This window comes from Onychostoma macrolepis, chromosome 21, assembly GCF_012432095.1.
Source record: "Onychostoma macrolepis isolate SWU-2019 chromosome 21, ASM1243209v1, whole genome shotgun sequence".
Taxonomy (NCBI): Eukaryota; Metazoa; Chordata; class Actinopteri; order Cypriniformes; family Cyprinidae; genus Onychostoma; species Onychostoma macrolepis.
This window is the reverse complement of record NC_081175.1, coordinates 13366008-13385207: the sequence shown is the minus strand read 5'-3', so window position 1 is coordinate 13385207 and position 19200 is coordinate 13366008. Positions and strand designations below refer to the sequence as shown.

The 19200-nt window shown below is 37.4% G+C and overlaps 2 protein-coding genes across 8 annotated transcripts; both read right to left on the bottom strand.

The window, feature by feature from the left end:
* Positions 1-1745: 1745 nt before the first annotated feature.
* On the bottom strand, positions 1746-12760 carry nxf1b (nuclear RNA export factor 1b). Its single transcript, XM_058758135.1, has 21 exons — positions 12488-12760; positions 11242-11458; positions 10975-11158; positions 10766-10849; positions 10562-10666; positions 10294-10374; positions 10140-10209; positions 9951-10039; positions 9231-9338; positions 9040-9149; positions 5670-5706; positions 5450-5521; positions 5312-5367; positions 5118-5225; positions 4922-4983; positions 3238-3353; positions 3115-3157; positions 2727-2796; positions 2468-2650; positions 2299-2359; positions 1746-2212 (listed from the first exon to the last, which is right to left on the bottom strand). Exons 1-21 carry the CDS (start codon positions 12519-12521, stop codon positions 2174-2176), a joined length of 1929 nt encoding a protein of 642 aa, XP_058614118.1. The 5' UTR covers positions 12522-12760; the 3' UTR covers positions 1746-2173.
* Positions 12761-12815: 55 nt separating this feature from the next.
* bscl2 (BSCL2 lipid droplet biogenesis associated, seipin) lies at positions 12816-18945 on the bottom strand. 7 transcript variants are annotated; one of them, XM_058758137.1, is made up of 12 exons: positions 18776-18916; positions 17622-17980; positions 17376-17457; positions 16982-17125; positions 15933-16067; positions 15699-15796; positions 15444-15585; positions 15274-15355; positions 15125-15190; positions 14921-14986; positions 14532-14580; positions 13760-13895 (listed from the first exon to the last, which is right to left on the bottom strand). In XM_058758137.1, exons 2-11 carry the CDS (start codon positions 17909-17911, stop codon positions 14564-14566), a joined length of 1122 nt encoding a protein of 373 aa, XP_058614120.1. In that variant the 5' UTR covers positions 17912-17980; positions 18776-18916; the 3' UTR covers positions 13760-13895; positions 14532-14563. The 7 variants fall into 7 exon arrangements, with proteins under 7 accessions (XP_058614123.1, XP_058614125.1, XP_058614119.1 ...); XM_058758140.1 differs by lacking the exon at positions 14532-14580 and having other exon boundaries at positions 12816-13895; positions 17622-18188; positions 18858-18945; XM_058758142.1 differs by lacking the exon at positions 14532-14580 and having other exon boundaries at positions 12816-13895; positions 18858-18933.
* Positions 18946-19200: the final 255 nt, after the last annotated feature.

Here is a 19200-nt window from a genome sequence, read left to right as displayed (position 1 = left end):
GATTCTCTATGGGGTTCAGGTCTGGTGAGTTTGCTGGCCAGTCAAGCACACCAACACCATGGTCATTTAACCAACTTTTGGTGCTTTTGGCAGTGTGGGCAGGTGCCAAATCCTGCTGGAAAATGAAATCAGCATCTTTAAAAAGCTGGTCAGCAGAAGGAAGCATGAAGTGCTCCAAAATTTCTAAATGGGTGCAGTGACTTTGGTTTTCAAAAAACACAATGGACCAACACCAGCAGATAACATTGCACCCCAAATCATCACAGACTGTGGAAACTTAACACTGGACTTCAAGCAACTTGGGCTATGAGCTTCTCCACCCTTCCTCCAGACTCTAGGACCTTGGTTTCCAAATGAAATACAAAACTTGCTCTCATCTGAAAAGAGGACTTTGGACCACTGGGCAACAGTCCAGTTCTTCTTCTCCTTTGCCCAGGTAAGACGCCTCTGACGTTGTCTGTGGTTCAGGAGTGGCTTAACAAGGAACAAGGAATACAACAACTGTAGCCAAATTCCTTGACACGTCTGTGTGTGGTGGCTCTTGATGCCTTGACCCCAGCCTCAGTCCATTCCTTGTGAAGTTCACCCAAATTTTTGAATCGATTTTGCTTGACAATCCTCATAAGGCTGTGGTTCTCTCGGTTGGTTGTACATCTTTTTCTTCCACACTTTTTCCTTCCACTCAACTTTCTGTTAACATGCGTGGATACAGCACTCTGTGAACAGCCAGCTTCTTTGGCAATGAATGTTTGTGGCTTACCCTCCTTGTGAAGGGTGTCAATGATTGTCTTCTGGACAACTGTCAGATCAGCAGTCTTCCCCATGATTGTGTAGCCTAGTGAACCAAACTGAGAGACCATTTTGAAGGCTCAGGAAACCTTTGCAGGTGTTTTGAGTTGATTAGCTGATTGGCATGTCACCATATTCTGATGGTTGAGATTTTGTGGAGAGGGTTTTTATTAAATGTGAGCCAAAATCATCACAATTAAAAGAACCAAAGACTTAAACTACTTCAGTCTGTGTGCATTGAATTTATTTAATACACGTGTTTCACAATTTGAGTTGAATTACTGAAATAAATGAACTTTTCCACGACATTCTAATTTTTTGAGATGCACCTGTAGCTCTACAGCAATTAAATTATTTTATGGATAAAATTGTGGGGCAGCGCTAAAAAGAATGTCTTTGCGCACGCGCAGCGTGCTCTAGTGACTAAACGTGGAGACAGCGCATTAGTTTAGAACTCTTCTAATTTTTTTTTTTTTTAACTTATCGAGAGTGTGTTGATTTGTACAGTGATAACCTGCCAGCAATTTTAAGATGATTTTAATATTTTAGAATCAGTACAAAATAAATTTATTGGAACGAGTACATTATTATTTATGGGCTTAAAAACAAGATGCAAACAATCAGAATATTGTACCTGGTGGGGAGTGCACAATGTAAGCATGAAACATATGCCATTACCTGTATTGTACTGTGGTACAGTTATGGAGGCTCATAATGCAGAGATCAAGTGCCTGTTCTGCTAATAGTTAGCAAAGGCCCTACAGCTGTTTTACTAAATTTTTCTGAGGTGAAATTCAGTGCAGTCCTGTATCGTGATACATATCGTATCGTGGCCTCTGTAACGACTTTTTTGGTGATACACAGCCCTAATTTTTTGGTAGACACACTGTACTGAACAGTTTTATCATTTTCAGTCTCATCTATAATTCACAGTAAAATACAACTCACTCTTTCAGTCTAGTACATAAGATCATGGTTAATATTTATTTTACAAAACACAAGCAATAAACAAGTACTTTATTTATCATATCTGTCCCATATTGGACATAACGACAGTTAAAACTAACGGAAACCTTGAACCGCAAAGTTGGGAAGAAAAAAAAATATTCACAAAATAATAATAATAAAAAAAAAAAAGATTCACATAGTGGGGGAAAATGGTTTTAGTGCCTTCCTGAGTTATTTTTTTCCTATCTTATTTTTGCTCTGTAAACTTGAATTTCCATTGTAAAGAAATTAAATTGTTGAGAACCTTTTTCTTTAGAGGACAAAAAGACCCAAAAAAATAAAAGGAAAAAATAACTAAAGAATTTATTTTAGGTGGGAAGAATCAGGAAGACCCCTTGCGGTTTAGGGATTCCGTAAAACCTCCAACAACAGCTTTTTATTTGACGAACGCGACATCTGGGATCTTTCCTTGTGCCTGTTTAAAAAAAAGAAAGGACAAAAGACATTCATAAGATAAATGCAGGACACATGAGTATTTGTTCCTATGAACCACTGGTGTACCTTAAGGCCGGTGAAGATCTGAGCAGCCCTGTCAAAATCCCAATCGTTGTCTTGTAGGCACCTGAAATAACAAAGTTCTGACCTTGACAAGCTATCCATCTTTATATGATTCTAGAAACAGAACAATTATCTAGCCAAAGCAATAATGAACATGTATTGCAGTCCTTACTTCTGAGACCATTCTAGGTTCATGCCAGACTTTAGGGAGAAGGCAGCAAGCATTTCTTGTTGTGGGGCGGACAGAGTGGGCACAGGGCTGCTGGACGGCGTGGGGGCTGGGGCAACAAACGCACGTCGAATTTCCTCCGTAGTGGCATTTCGAACAAAGAGCTCATCATTCACAATGCACAGACTGAAGAGTTGAAAATATGTTATGATATGACCAATGGCACATGAGGCCAAATAAATTTTTATATGCGAGATCTTACCCAGCATTTCCAGCAGGAACAGCAATGAACACCCGGGAGAAGGCTCTGAATGAGTCTCGCGATTTGCCATCTGCTTAAAAAATAAATTAATTTAAAAAAAAAGAGAAAATGTTGCAAGTCACAAAACACTAAGATCAGAGTCCAAAATTTTCGCACGTCAAAAAATATATACGACCTCACACTGTGTCAATCACGTTTACACACTACCTCTGAAACTTTCATCCGTCATAAAAAAAAAAAAATTGGATAGGGTTCGATTTTCTGCATTTTTAGCATCCGTAGCAAGCATTTTGAGAGGAAAGGATGACGTATGCGAAAAAAAAAAAAAAACGCATACGAAAACTTCGGACTTTAAACGACTGACTCAATGATTTTAGCTGGAACTCACTCTCTTTGAAAACTCCACTGACTGTAAATGCCAACAATGTAGCCTGCAAAAAAAAACAGACGCAATTAGAACCGCAAATCTGAATGTGAACCATGCAACAAGAAAACCGCAAGTTTGACTCACTGTGTAGGTGTTGACATCTACGATCAAGGAGGCGATGTCATGTTGAGTTTTGGGAAGTTCGTTCAGGAAAGCCACCACGTTTAATCGTGTGTGCTTAATCAAACGAAACCGTGTAGCTGAAAGGAAATGGCACAACTCATCACACAATTCAGGATAAAATTGAATACTAAAGGTGTGGCCACATTTATTACTGTTGTGAAATTTTGCGCAATCGAGAGTTTTGTGTGAGGACAAGAAGTTCCCTATGCAGGTTTCACTTGTGTTCAAGTTGCTCACTCAAATTTGAGCAACAGAAATCTGCTTGGGTTTTTTGCCCAAACTAGGGATGTTCATTTAGGTAATTTCTCCTAATTGACAGCCGACGCTCATTAACCGATTATTAACCGACAAGATTATTTCAAATTAGAATTGAATTCAATTAGAAAGGATAAGTGTCTGTGACCCGTTAAAAATACTATAACATTTGTTTTCCGGGGATTCATTTTACACGCGCAAAAAGCAGCAAACAACAGAACATGAGGATTCACATGGTCACATCATATCACATTACGCACCTACAGCGCTTCTGCGAGCAGAGAAAAACATATATAACGAATAAATAGGCCTATACGAGAAATATATCTTTACTTAAATAATAAATTAAGAAAAACGAAAGAAAAAACATCAATCAGTATGCAGAGGTTTTGGTTAATTTTTATGCATCAGCATCCTATTTTTCTTTAGGCCTATTTTACAAAAGCACAAAGATTTGTTTGTGTTGTGAATGTACACAAATAAAAGCAAAAATGTTTACAATTCCGATTATCTTTATGACTAAAAGGAGTAGTCGTTTCCCACTGTTAGAAGGAAAAAATTCAAGTGATTGTGCTGGCGCCACATGCGCGTGCACAGTTAAGCTTTAATACCTTGACAATAATGCAGCCTGTTCATTTTCATAATAAAATACAGTCAGTCAAACATATGGAAAAAACAACAACAACACACTACTCAGTTTAAAATCTGTGCTGTTAAGCATTATCACCATACCGCCGTGATGTTATGCAAAACATTTAGTTTTACGTGGATATTGGAATGCCAGTGAAGTAGGCTACATAATAAATTATATTTTGGCATTCAAATACATCGCGAATATGGAAACATTTGATTTTGTCGAATGAGAGACCCAACATTGGTTTCAGTTTTGTTTTAGCCTTAAAGAATTCGTTTTGGCTTGTCGTTTATATAGCTATAGCTTCTTATATTTTAAATTCTTGTTCTTTTCTAAATACTGTTAAATTGAAAGGATTTGTTGTGGAGTGAGGGGAACTAAAATAGCCGAGCTATGTTTGTAAACATTTCGCGTCTGCATTAGGCCTATTTCTTAATAAAATAATCAAATGCGACTTATACGCGACTTGTTTTTTTTCTCTCTAAAACCGCAATTTTTTATACACGTAGCGTATTTTAACCATGCAGCAAACCTTTTAAAATATTTTGATAAATAATTGAAAAATAAATGATAATAAATGACTTTTTAAACCGTTTAACTGACTGTAATAATCGGTCAAAATTCTTACGGTCAGTTAACCGGTTAAAATGAACATCCCTAGCCCAAACACAAAACTTCACTGAAATATGGTCACACCTTGATGTTGAAGTTAGAAGAGGACAGAAACCTGATGTAGATTATTTAATAATTACTTACTGGGGTCGTCTTTCATACGCCTGATATTGCGACTGTCTTTCTGATACTCCCCTAAACTACTTCTGGAGACAAAAAGATTGAGAAAAACAAGGTAAATGTTTGCAGACCATGTGGAAGAAAGATCAGATTGTACTGTTCAGAACAAGTCAATAGTGGTTGGTTAGATGATATATAGGAGAGAGAAGGTACACTGTACTTTGAAGCGTTTTGCAGGGTGAAAGGAATGCTGAGGGAGAAAGCTGCCCCGTCATGGTAGGCGTCTAACAGGGGCTGTCTGTCTCCTGAGTCATATATGCTGTAATACCTGGAGGGTGAGACAGATACGTGAACATGATCTGAACGTTTTAGTTTTACTGCTGGTGTGCTGTATAAAGATCAAAGAATACGTACTGTTGCAGGAAGCAAAGGATGATGTTCTTGATTTCTTCAGAGCAGAAGTAGCTAGCCTGTGTTTGAAGTAAAACCGAGGTTAAGAATGAAAGCCAATCACAGGCATCTCAGTGAAGAAAGTATGAAAATTGACCAAACCTTGCAGGGGGGAAGAGTCGCAGGAGCAACTTCTAAATCAAAACCAATGGGAGGCGGAAGGACATGTCCATCCTGTTGTTTAAACAATAAACAACGCGTCTAATATACAATTAAGCCAAAGAGCGAATGTGACTACACATTCACGTCTTATGGTTACCACAATTGTATGTTCGCAAGCTAATAATGTTACACCAACAGATAAACACTGTGGATTTCCTACCAGTTTGAGCAGCTTGGGGAATCGTTCCCGAACGGCACTGTCCAACAATCACAAAGACACAACAAGAGAGACAACGTTAGCAAAGACTGCACACGGTCCAACACAAACTCAAAAACTTAAATCGGGCCATCTTAAATACGGGACAAATAGGTAAAAAGTGATTCAATCAGAGAAATATTTACTTACAGACAATTATCCATCAGGCTTGAGATAAACTGTGGATTTACACATTTTACACATCACAGTTCAAAAGTTTGGGGTCGGCAGGATTTTATTAATATACTCACCAGGGCTGCATTTATTTAATCAAAAATACAATAAAAATAGTAATAGTGAAATGTTACAGTTGTAGAACAATAACTTCTATTTGAATAAAAGGTAAACTGTTCCTTTGATGACAAAGCTGAATTTTCAGTATCATTACTTTGGTCTTCAGTGTCACATGAATCTTTAGATATCATTCTAATATGCTGATTTGGTGCTCATGAAACATTTCTCATTACCATCAATGTTGAAAACAGTTGTGCTACTTAATGTTTGTGGAAACATTTATACCAGGATTTTTTGATGAATAGAAAATTCAGAAGAACACCATTTATTTAAATATTTTTTTTCTAATATTATAACTGTATCACTCAATTTAATGAGCCTTTCTGAATATTCATTTCTTAAATAATCATCTTATCTTACTGACCCCAATCATTTGAACAGTACTGTGACAGTTTAAACAAACACCATTCATTTCATTTGAACAAACAGTGAAGGTTTGCTGAATACTTGATCAAGTGGGTTTTTTTTGTACTTGCGTGAATGAAAAACGTGGGCATTTGAGCCATGGCACCAATTGGCCAATCACAGCCCTGTTCCAACTCCCTCCCACCCCCGGCACAGTACTTACCCATCCACAATACTCACCACCGGTGCCCCCTACAGGCCGAAACAGACACACGCAGGCTGGCAAAGGATGGGGGCAGTGGGGTGTTGTGAGGGGTAGAGTTTGGTGAACATTCACACCATCAATCAATCAGTCGGTCGGTCAGTATTTTGTTTTTAGCACATTTAGGAAGTGTACTCAGTGGAAAGGGGAGAGTTTGAGGTACTTTGTTCGAGATCTGACATACTGGTGGTTCTTCCTGTCAAAACTTTTTTTTTTTTCAGGCACTAACATACAGATCGACAAATGTTGGCATATTGAGTTGTTAAAACTTTAAGTGTAAACTATTCACTGGATGCTTTAATAGTTTAGGGCAAAAAAAAAACATTTATTATTTTTAATAGACCTAATTGTGAGTAAAATTAGCCACACACGAGGAAAAAACACTTATGGACACTTATGGATGAACCACAGAGGAGACAGTAAAAGAACTGCTATACAGGGAGAAACTACACCAAAAGAGTGTGAATCAATAAAATCAGGGTCAGAAATTAAAAAACCCGTAAGAGCACAAATGTTGAACCCTGAGCCTCTGCACAGATCATAATATGATTAAAATAAATGAGTGCTATAAAAGTGTATGGGTTATTTGCCCTACTTCATTTGGACCCTACTATTAAATTTAAGAACAGCAGGGTATTTATTCAAACTATTAATTGAAGCTTTATTTGAGCCCAGACACCTTACGTTTCTATTTCTTATTTAGTCTCATTTGTAGCCTATTTGATATTGAAATGAATATTTAAAAACTGGTTTCCTGTGATCCTCCTCCAGTATTTTCTCCCAATGTTTTGTCTTTGCTGAACTTTGATGATCAGATGTTTTTTCTCCAAAGTGCTCTAGGACGAGGATCATGAAAATGGTCAATCTGACCAACTATCCTCCACCTTGGTTTCAATACAGAAACGGAGAGAGAGAAAATTGCCTCTGCTCTCATTATTTGTTTTGCACCATGAATAAAAGCTCATTTTTCTGAGCAGTGCTTGGCTCAAGGTTTCTCTTAAAAACCTCCCCTCTCCTTCTCCACCAGTGGCATCTCCTCACAAACAACTCATCTTCTTCCTTGAATGGTCTTCTTCATCTCCAAGACGTTGGCTGTGGCCAGTTTTGCGGCTGTGCCTGCCTTAGGTTGTCCCAGAATCAAAAGGTGGGATCTTACCCGTCGTTGACTAACCAGCCTCTCACTGGCCACACAGCATCAGCAGTACATCAGGTGTAAGACATGTGCAGGGCGGGTGGAGGGAGGAGGGTGCCAGCATTTTAGACAGGTGGAGCACAAAAGTACTTAATAGAGCATCATCTCCAATGGTTGTTCTGTCCTTGTATGCCAACTTATTCGTCAGCATTCTGGGAGGTCACATGCAGAAGCAGCTGCTTAAACTGACTTCAAGTACTGAAGTATGAGCTAATGAGATTTACAATATGCTAAAATGTTTTAGAAAAGCCAATCTCTGTGTTCTGTGCAAAAAACTACAGGGCCAACAGTGAGGGGACAGAAAAAAGGCTCGGGAAAAAAAAAAAAAAAGCAAGAATGAAGCAACGCAAGTGTGGAAACCATAAAGAACCAGAGGTGTTGACAAACTTATGCTCCTTACTGGATTGCCACTGGAACTCGAAAGTAATTATTATCACATGCCTGATGACTGAACTAGTGGAAAATAATCAAGAGCTCACTGGTTAATGCATATAATACACCTGCATATTACAGACAGGCTTGAATGACAATTACTTTATCATTTAAACCACACATAGAGACACTGTGACTAGTGGATTCTTTTTCTTCTTTAGAATAACCTGCAGTGATTGGGACAATTAAGAAATAACACACTGCTTTCACGTGTAATAATTAGGGACGCTTTCTACCAAAAATGTCCTTACAAATGTTACGTCAGACTCTCTCCTGCCAGGGTTTAATGTTTCTCTCAAAAAAAATTCAAATTCAAAGTGGACCTCAACTCACAAATCTGAAATATTCAGCACACAATACATTTCTCCTTCTAATGATTGCCATGTTTTCTAGGTGTATTTTACACACCAGTTATAGAGCCATTAACATCCCCACTCAGTTTTTGTTTTTTTTACTGAACTACAAGGGGTACGGCTTTGCATATGCATGCATTCATGTGCATATGCGCTCCAACACGCACAACTATTCTGTTTCAGGCCTGAAACATACTCTACGCAAGTACGTGAACGCAGGCGCTTCTGTGTGAGCATGAGTTTGTGTGTTGTTGAACACACTGCAATTCATAACGCAACGCATGTATGCATTGCATTCTAGTAGATTACGGAAAATCAATCAGGTTAATATCTATAGCTTTAAGAGCATATAGGCTTGCCAAGTAACGTAAGAGCGCATGTTTCGAAGTACTGCGCTTGATATTTGTGTACTTGTGTATAGTATTTTTCTGGCAAAAAATGGCAGAGAAGACTAACCTGACATAGTCGGCCTGGTTCTTGTAGTGTCCACATAACGGATTTCCTTCCAACGAGAGCTCCGCCAGCTTCAGACCCTTCAGTTTATCAAGCTCTCTCTCTGTCTTCAGCTACAAGACAATACAATGACACGTGACTGATGAGCCTAGAGGAAACAGTAAATCTATAGGTGTCAGAGAGTGTAATCATACCTCATTATGTGACAGATTGAGAATCTTCAAATTGGGAACTTTGTTGACAATATCCACCAAGTCATCCAGCCTGTACAACCGGTTGTTGCTTAGGTTCAGACAAATCAGCTGTGAAAGGAAAAAGAAAAACGTTCAACATTAATGTACACTAACACTAATGTTAAGATTTTTAATGTTTTCAACAGAAGAGACTCTTATGCTCACCAAGACTGCATTTAATTGATCAAAAATACAGTAAAAACAGTAATATTGTGAATATTATTGCAATTTAAAATATCTGTTTTCTACTGTAAAATATTTTAAAACATAATTTATTCCTGTAATCACAAAACAGAATTTTCAGCAGCCATTAATCCAATCTTCAGTGTCGCATGATCTTTCAAAAATCATTCTAATATGCTGATTTGCTGCTCGAGAAACATTACGCAAACAGTTGTGCTGCTTAATATGTTTGTGGAAACCATGATACATTTTTTTTTTCAGGATTCTTTGACAAAGTTCAAAAGAACAGCATTTATTTGTTTTTACTGTCACTGTTGATTAATTTAATGCTGAATAAAATTATTAACTTTTATTTTTATATTAAAAAAAACATTAAAATAAAATACTAACTTGGGTCTTACCGACCCAAAACTTTTACAAGGCAGCGTATATGCCTGCTAAGCTTTTTGGAAGAAATGTACATTTTCAGGCAATCATGCAAGAAAAACGTAAATGTACCTCAGGAATGTTCTCCTCGATTATTTTGATAACCGCCAACATGGAGTTCCTCCGATTCAAAGTGACCTCAATATTTTGAGAAACCAAATCTGCCAGAAAAGAACAACAAACATTTGAGCTACAGCCTACAATAAGACGAAACGAATAAGTGTTTTTGTTTGGAGAAAGATGACTGCATGAAAGTCCAACCTGGATCGACTCTGATGTTGTTCAGATCCAGAGCCTGCTGTGACCCATCAAAACGTTTAGCCATGCATTGCTGCAGAAGACAGTCAGTTATTATCCAGAAATGAAATGAATGAAAACATCCTCTTAAAGGCTGCTGCAAGTAACAATTCCTTACCTTCAAATGCTCCAAATCTGCGGCCTTCAGATCAGTGTGAATCAAAGCAGGTGGTGGGCAGCTGTTCATAATAACAGTCACCTATCCATCCAACAGATTGACACCAAATTACACTCTGGTTAAACTAGAAATTCTTAGAAAAATATGCACATAAACAGATTACTGTATTTTTTGTGGTTATTACTTTAGGAAAACTCAATTAGAATGATGGCTACATGCCATTTCTGCCATCTTTCAATGTTTATGATGCATTGCATATGTGTATTACCTTATATCCATCTTTGTCCGTTATTTTCCGTGACACTTTAAACAAAGCGTTAGCAGTTGTGGAGTCTTCAATATAAAACTGGGCCTTGTTGCCATCAGTGTGATACTGTGACCAAAAAAGACAAGTCGGAAGAGATTTAGCAATGTGACATATTGGTGCTTTTTTATATTCATGCTGAGGAAATGCATTAGAGTGTAGACATACATGAACAGCATGGAATGGCATGGAACAGACACTCTGAAGCGAAGACAAAAGCCAATCTTTGTCATATTTCTTCCCGAAAGGAATCTGTGACAAGACACAAAGACAATCACAATGTAATATGCCAACAAGGTCAAGAATGTACTTTAAATTAAAGCCTAATACATTAATAACTGCTTAACTCATGTGCTATTAACGTCTAATGTACTAACAGTCATTTTAAACCAGTTCTTGCGGCTTCCATCAGGACCACCGCCACCTCCACCACCTCCGGCTCCATATCGATTGCCACCTCTACCGTCATTTCCACCTCCACCGCCGCCGCCGCCGCCGCCACCACCACCACGTCCACCTTTGCGATTCTCGCGCCGATTCTGTGGCCGGCCATAAGGATTGCTGAAAACAAGCATAAAATCTTAATTGCTGAACCTCAATGATTATATAAGAAAATAAGTATAATTATGCCCCAAAGTGCTTACAATCTGCGCTGGGCGCCACTGTCTTGAGGACCTTCTGCCATGGTCACATCTCCATCATCATCCTGAAGTCTGGCCCGAGGACCAGGGCCTCCTCCACCACCACCGTGACCACCTCGATGCCTCGGTCGAGAAATCTGATCACTGTACAGGGGGGCTCTGAAAGGGCCTCTGCCTTTACGGTTACGATGCTTTGGTCCACCAACACGGTCATCATGCTCTGAAAGACGGAAGATGAAAGAGTCAGAGGTGTGAAAACAGGTGTTTAACAAATACAAGCGACATAATACTTCAAAGAAGTGCTAATGGGGCACTGCTTGGATATTGGCTAAAACTTAAATTTAGTTGCTGAAATCAACAATTTCTAACTATATTACACATTACCTACGCCCAAAAGAGATTGTCTTTTTTTTTTTTTTTCTTCAAACTTATGACTAATTTCCAATGAGAAGTAAACCTTTCAGTCACTAAATGTTTGCTTTAAATAGATTAAATTGCTATACATGTTGTTACTTGAAGGTACGTCTGAAACCAGTTTCTTTAGGAGTTGACTTCATGTATACAAAAATGTTGCTCAACTATCTTGTTTAGCATGACTTTAACCCTATAAAGCTCTATTTGACACGCGAAAAATCTCTGAATATATTAGTTTTTGTTATTTTTTTTCAAAGCTTCAATAAACTGATCCATTTCAAAAATAACTTCCTTTCCCGACTACCATTTCGTACGTCGATCTTTACAGTATTAACCAGATAAAAAAGAAAAAAAAAAAGGGAGGAGATGAACTACAAAACTATGCAATTTTCCATAAGGCTCCTCTGAGGTTTTATTATTCGTATGTAGATCTCGATATTATAGCTTAAGGTTGGCCGATATTACAGCAGTTCAACATGACCTCAACACACATTACCACCATGTGGTCAGTTCACCCTGCTCAATATTCTTTTCACAACCTTTCACAAAATATAACATGAAATTCGGCAAAATCAGTTTACATAATGCGTTCACCGTTTGTCTGAACTAACAGCTAACAACGAAAACACATCACGCACCCACAAAAACAAAAGCTAGCTGGCTAACTTAGATGTTACTTTGTAAATTATAGAGTAAAGTTACACGCTGACAGACCACACAGAGATAGAAAACGGTCTTTGAGAAGCAATAAGATTGTGAATAGTCTTAACTAAACCCTATTCATGTCAGACAATTTAAATGGAGGTGAGCGCTTTTGCTAACGGCTCGAACTTACCATTATAGTAGCGCGAGTCGTCCGCTGTCGCCATCTTTTACGAAGGCTTTAACGCTACTTTAAATTTAAAATATAGGACTTCCAATCGTCGTTTTCCTGTTTTTTTAAATAAAACGAAATAGAGAGAAAATAAGATAAACACTTTGTAGGCTTGCAAGATCGGAAGAGATCCTTTCTTGCCAGTGCTTTGTGTGAGAATAATCTGCCTCAAATGCAGCTGCGCCACATTCTTCTTCGAATACCCAGTGGAGTGTTTGCACAGCACTGCACTGTTGCCTCCTAGTGTTGGACAGTAAAAGAGTGACTGCCGAGACGAGACGATGGATAAGCTATTGCCTTCATGTCTAATTTATTAAACCAAAAAACAAATGAACATATGAAGTAGACGGCAAATACGAACATTGACTGATTTGCTCACAATCTCTATGCAAAAGATTAAAGAAAATATACCAGTAAATCTTTGGTTAAAGCAGACAAATATGCATGAATTTAATTAAATAAAATAAATATAAAAATAAAAACACCATATACTTCCACAGTAGGATTAATATTCCATGTAGTGTTGGAATATTATTTTATATAGTAACAGTAATAATACAAATATTTTAGTATGTTTCCCAAATAAATTATACTTCAGTGTCCTCTATTTATTTTTTTTATAATATGTAACATGCTTCTCTTTAACAAAATATGTTTTGCATTTTCTGCTGTAAAATAACTGAAATTGATGAAACTCACAGTTTATATATATATATATATACATATATATGTGAGAAACTCACGTGCACTCACAGATGATTTTTGTGAGAACATCACAACGCAGAGGAATGCAAGGGAAATTAATAAAATGGAAGTGCTAAAACATTGAACACACTTACAGTAGTTACACTTTACATGCAAAACTGATATTGTAACAGAACCACAGACCTCAGTAACGACAGGTTAAAGCATGACAGGACTCTAAAGGTGACTTTTAAGTCCTATAGTAAGTAATCAGCTAAAGGAGAACAATAGCAGCAGAGCAGGAAATTCTCTTTAGATTCACATCAGCTCCACGAGGTAAACTGGTTTCCAAATGCATCTGAAAATTTTTTTTGTTGAAAAATGCATTGCAAAAGGAATGTCTTGAATATGCTAGCTATGAGTCACATATGTGCTCTAATGTAACAGAATGCATGTGAGTTTGTGGTTTCTCCAGAGTTTGGAGCTCAGAGCCTCATCCAGGGTCCATGCCTTTGTCTAAGGCTGGTGTCTGAGGACTGCAGTTGAGCAGTTTCTTCATCTTGAGTCCCATTTCCCATTCCTGCTGGCCTCTGCTCATGATCTGGGTCCTCCTCGCTCAAATGGGTCTCTGCAATATGAGGAGCCTCAAGGAAAATGGGAGCGTCATCTGTAGAGGAGTCCTGAGCTGTTGAAGGAAATATTAACCAGTGAATTGACTTGGTCTGTAAACCATATTTCTATCATGACAACTCTCGGAGGGTTTGGCATGGTAATGTACATGACAATGTTAATGTGTTTGATCTTGGTGAAATAGATCTGCTACACTGCTGCTGCTGTGAGCATGTAAGAAATACTGCTGCTGCACATGTATTTTATATATATATATATATATATATATATATATATATATATATATATATATATATACACATATATATATATATATGAAAACCCCATTTATAACATACATGAATCACCCCATAGCGGATCTATGCAGGTGGAGCTGGGGAAGGTAGAGGGTTTCTGAAGCATGGCGCAACTGCTATGGCAAGCACTAGCCAAGTATTTGAATGTTGAGTAGCGAGCTCATGGCTGCTGATACAAAAAGAACCAATCAGCTGTGTCATATGATGATGTCGTTATGTCAGATTGAGTTAGCCCTATTGGACTGCGCCATCTAGAGCTTCATGACAGAATTTTGGATTACCATTTGGGGTCTGGATTTTTTGTGTTTTTTGGAAAGAAATTAATACCTTTATTCAGCAAGGATACATTAAATTGAACAAAATTGAAATACATTTATAATGATACAAAAGATTACCATTTCAAATAAACGCTCTTCTTTTGAACTTTCTATTCATCAAAGAATCCTAAAAAAAAGTAGCACAAAATTACGAAGCACAATTGTTTTCATAATTGATATTACGAAATCAACATTTTAGAATGATTTCCGAAGGATCATGTGACACTGAATACTCGTGGATGCTGAAAATTCAGCTTTGCCATCACAGGAATAAATTACAGTTTAAAATACACAATACTATTACAATAAATGTTTTTACAATAATATATATTTCACAATTACTATTTTACTGTATTTTTGATCAAATAAGTGCAGTCATAGTGAACATCAAAGCCTTTTCAAAAACTTTTACAGACCCCAAAGTGTTCTCATTTTATTCATCTTATGTTTTAAGTTTATATTTTTACCAGCTTCATCCTCTTGCAGGTGATTCAGGTCCTCTGTCCCAATCGCAGTAGGAGTGTCCAACTCACCTGCATAAACAAACATGATTGCATGATTCTTCACTGACATGATCACTGCATTTATTGCACTAATGTGCATAGAATTGCTACAGAGATCTACTGCATCACTTTTATCACATTTCCTTTTTGTTGCATGCTCTTACTCGCCTTTGTTTCGAACTGTTTGTTTTGGTGGACTTGCTGCTTCACTGCTATCTCTTGCATATGTCATGACTGAGAGACAGTAGAAGAATTGCATATTATTGACTGATCTGTTTGGTTGACATGATCATGTGTGTGCAGTTATGTGTTCTTACTAGGAGTGCTGGCAGATGAGTGCATACGTTTACGTGCTTCTTCCCTCCTCTGCTGAAGTCGTGTCGAGTCTCCCATCATCACCTATGTATGTAAACAGACTTCTGGAATGAATCCAGTGGAAGTGCGACAGTGTGAAGGTTAAATAGATTAGGCAGACAGATGGTCTTACCTTCACTCTGACCTGCTCGGGGGGATAGAGCCCTCCCCAGATGAACTGCAGGTAACTGAAGAGCACAATGACACTGAGGAAGGTGAAGTTACTCGCCACCCCAACGATTGCAGACATCACAGGGAAATTATACAGGAGGTATCTGTAGCAAAAGGGTCAAATGTTATAGGGTGGTCATGGGGAAAATCTTGAGCTGCATCACTTCAAGGAACATGTATAGTCAAATAAATTGATAAACCAAACCATGGCAAATACCTAATGCCAGTGAAGTAGGCATGGATTCTGAGCTGGGCAGAATAAATCTGGACTCTGCGGGACTGAATCTCGATCACAGCACCAACAGCAGGCTGGTACTGTGAAGGACAGATCAATACAATGCAAGATTTCGTAATACAAATTTTAGATTAAGATATGTACACTTGGCATGAATAGTCTGAAAAATGTCAATGGCACAATTCTGTCAGGCTTGTTCACATTTTACAAGCTTACAAGGTCTGATTTGAAATCTGGGTAGAGCTCCACCTCGATGAGCTGCTTTTGCTCAGTCACACCTGTGAGCAGGAGGGGTGAGAAGAGCAGCGTGTTCATGGTATGCAGCAGATTAGAGCGGTAGTGCAGCATCGTCTGATGAGGAAAAACAACAAATATGGAACAACTAAATATGAGGTCAACGGCCATGTACTGACAGGTATTGTAATATAAAAGGTTGGATGTAGGTCCACATTCCACACTAGCAGTTAAGTGCATCTAAAACCAAAATAAAGCAAAATTAAACCAAAATAAAAGTTTGGGATTTTTGTACAGCTCTCCAAGGCTGCATTTATTTAATCAAAACAACAGTATTTGTCCATCATTAGTCCAGTCTTCAGTGTCACATGATCCTTATAATATGATCCTTAATCAATAATATGCTGCTTGGATGCTCAAGAAATGTTTCTTACTATTATCAACACTCAAAACAAACAAAAAATTTCATCTGCTTTATATTTTTTTCAGGATTCCTTGATTAATAGAGAGCTCAAAAGAACAGCATTTATTTGAAATAAGAAATTTTAATAACAATAAAGCCTTTACTGACACTTTTAATTAATTTAATGAGACCTTGCTTAATAAAATAATTTTTTCTTCTTCCTCTTCAATAAATAAATGAATAAGAGCTAATTTTGAACTGTAGTGTATAGGATATTTAATTGTGCATGCACATTTTCCCTATTTTTATATTTTGCCATCATCTAAAGCTCACTTAAAGTACACAAATAATATAAAAACACAAATAACTGAATAATGCTGTTAAATGTTAAATCTTTAGAAAATCTCAAAATGAATATCCATTTTTTTATTATTGTGATGCCTAAATTCACTTTTATCACTTACCAGAACTTAATCAGATTATAGTTTTAACAAAATTAAAATTAAAATGTTTAAATATTATATTATAAAATAATATAATATAATATATTAATATAATATATTAGCTTGTCTTAACAACCAAAACAACATAAACAACAATGAATTTTGCAGGAGTTGCATGCACTCACTGAGCGGGCCACTGACTGAACGACCGTCCCATGAGTGGTATAGCAAGACATTTTGACCATGAACATGCCAAGCTGTTCATTAACAGGAGATTCAGGCATTTCCAGCTCCAGAGAGATCCTGTAGGCCTGACCAGACATCATCACCTACCAGAAAGAGTCAAGGATATTTACAAAACTAGCTTTAAATACGACCAAAAATCCATTTTTATACTCAACCTGCATACATTAGTTATAAAATACACAAGTATTATCATTTTCTTGTGCATCATTAATGGGCTTGTTAGATAATGTTTACAGCAAAGCTTTAAAGGATATTCACTGCATGTATAATTAGCTAATTTTGGAGGAACCTGTAAAACATGCCTATAATTTGTGTAATTGTGTAATTACCTACCTGGTCTCTTCCATTCTTCAAAAGTGAGATGTTAGCCATGGGGAAAGAACAGAGAACTGAATCTGAAGCATCACAATCTGTCCTGTAAGAGATGAAACAGAGGGGAGAGGAATCAAGCACAATGCAATGCGAACTCCAACAGTATTTGTGCATTGGACCAAACTAATTAAGAACTCAGTTGTGCGCAAACAGGCCATTGTAAAAACAAGACAAGAATGTTCTCAATCAGCCCTGATGTGTCTGTACCTGTAGTAGAAGTGCACTGGTGTGGAGTAGCTGACACTGGGCATGTAGGAATAGTAGAAGCTTCCATACAGGAAGATGGAGACCCACAGAAGGAGCACCAGGACACAGAACAGGATGGCGGCCCTTAGAAGCGTCCTGCGAGCTCTTAGAAGGGTCACCGCTGCCACATCCTGGAGCCAAAGCAGCAATGGCCCCATTGCTGCGCCCATAGTGGGCAATCCTTCGCTGTCACGCTGTCTGCCCGTCAGCCCCCCCACTGCAGGCAAAGGGGTCTTTCCCTCTTTACTCATGCAAACCACCTCACACGCTATCCAGTAATATGTCCAGTCTGCATCACTACATCTAATAAACCTTGTTATCTATAGTCAGAATAAATGGTTTGAAAATACAGGGGGTTAAAAGCTCATGACACAAATTTGACCAAAGTCACATTTGGATCTAGTTGTCTTTAGACCTCGCTCTGTGACTACAGACATGACAAACCAGTTTTTTATCTGATGGTATAAATTTGCTTTTCCAGCTTTCTCCTGTTATTGTCGATGAAGTCACAGAGTGCTCTAAAAAAAACTGAGAGAACAAATTCAGACACATTAATTATATTATAATTGCAAAGTAATTACAATAATAACCACAGTAAACATTAATTAGCACATTTACACTTTTTTAGGATGAAGACATGACAACTAATCCATCACATCTCAGAATACTAAATTGTACTGCATTATAGTTTTTTTAAATGTTTACACACATTTTTATACTCATATATTCTTATATACTTTTAAGTACAGCTTAATGTAAGTACAGATTATATATACAAGCTATATATATATATATATATATATATATCGTCCTCTGTGAACCAGAAACTATAATAACTAATGCAGCATAATGTATTTTTGTACATTTGATAGTTTGACACGAATTAAAGCAAAACGACAACAACGCAGTAAAATAGGAAAGAATAAACACCAGTATTAGATGATGTGCACTATCATTTCAACTTGTCCTTTACATACAATTGTACCTTTAAAACTCATTTTTAGTCTCTTTGAACTGGATGTTAAGTGCCTCCGTCTCCCTTCCGCAGTTTTTATCTTACACTGATGTCTTTATCAGTTAAGTACATTATATTGAAATATAAACCGCACACGCACCTTCTTTAATATGACAATACGCCATAGACAAATAAATATATCTGCTTCAGAATACACTGATGAACAACTCCAGTGGACTGACCCCTTTCCTTTCCTTTCCTTCCCCTTTTTCTTTCTTCTGTTATGTGCTAGAGTGACGCATAATTTATGCATTTCAGGAGCAATTGATCTCTAAGTCATATTAAATCCAAAAACTGAAACGAATGTTTGTCACTTACTATCTATAGATCAGAGAAAAACATCCATCTGTTTATCTCAGTGGCGCCTCTGCTGGTGTGACAGGAACTCGTAAGTTACGGCAACAGAAGAGGTACAAGCTGTGCGATGCGTTTGCGTGTCTGCACTTTAAAATATGTTGTTGTTAATTCAAACGAATTGTTGAAGATAATTATTTTTTATTTATATGGATTTTTGAAATTCCTTAG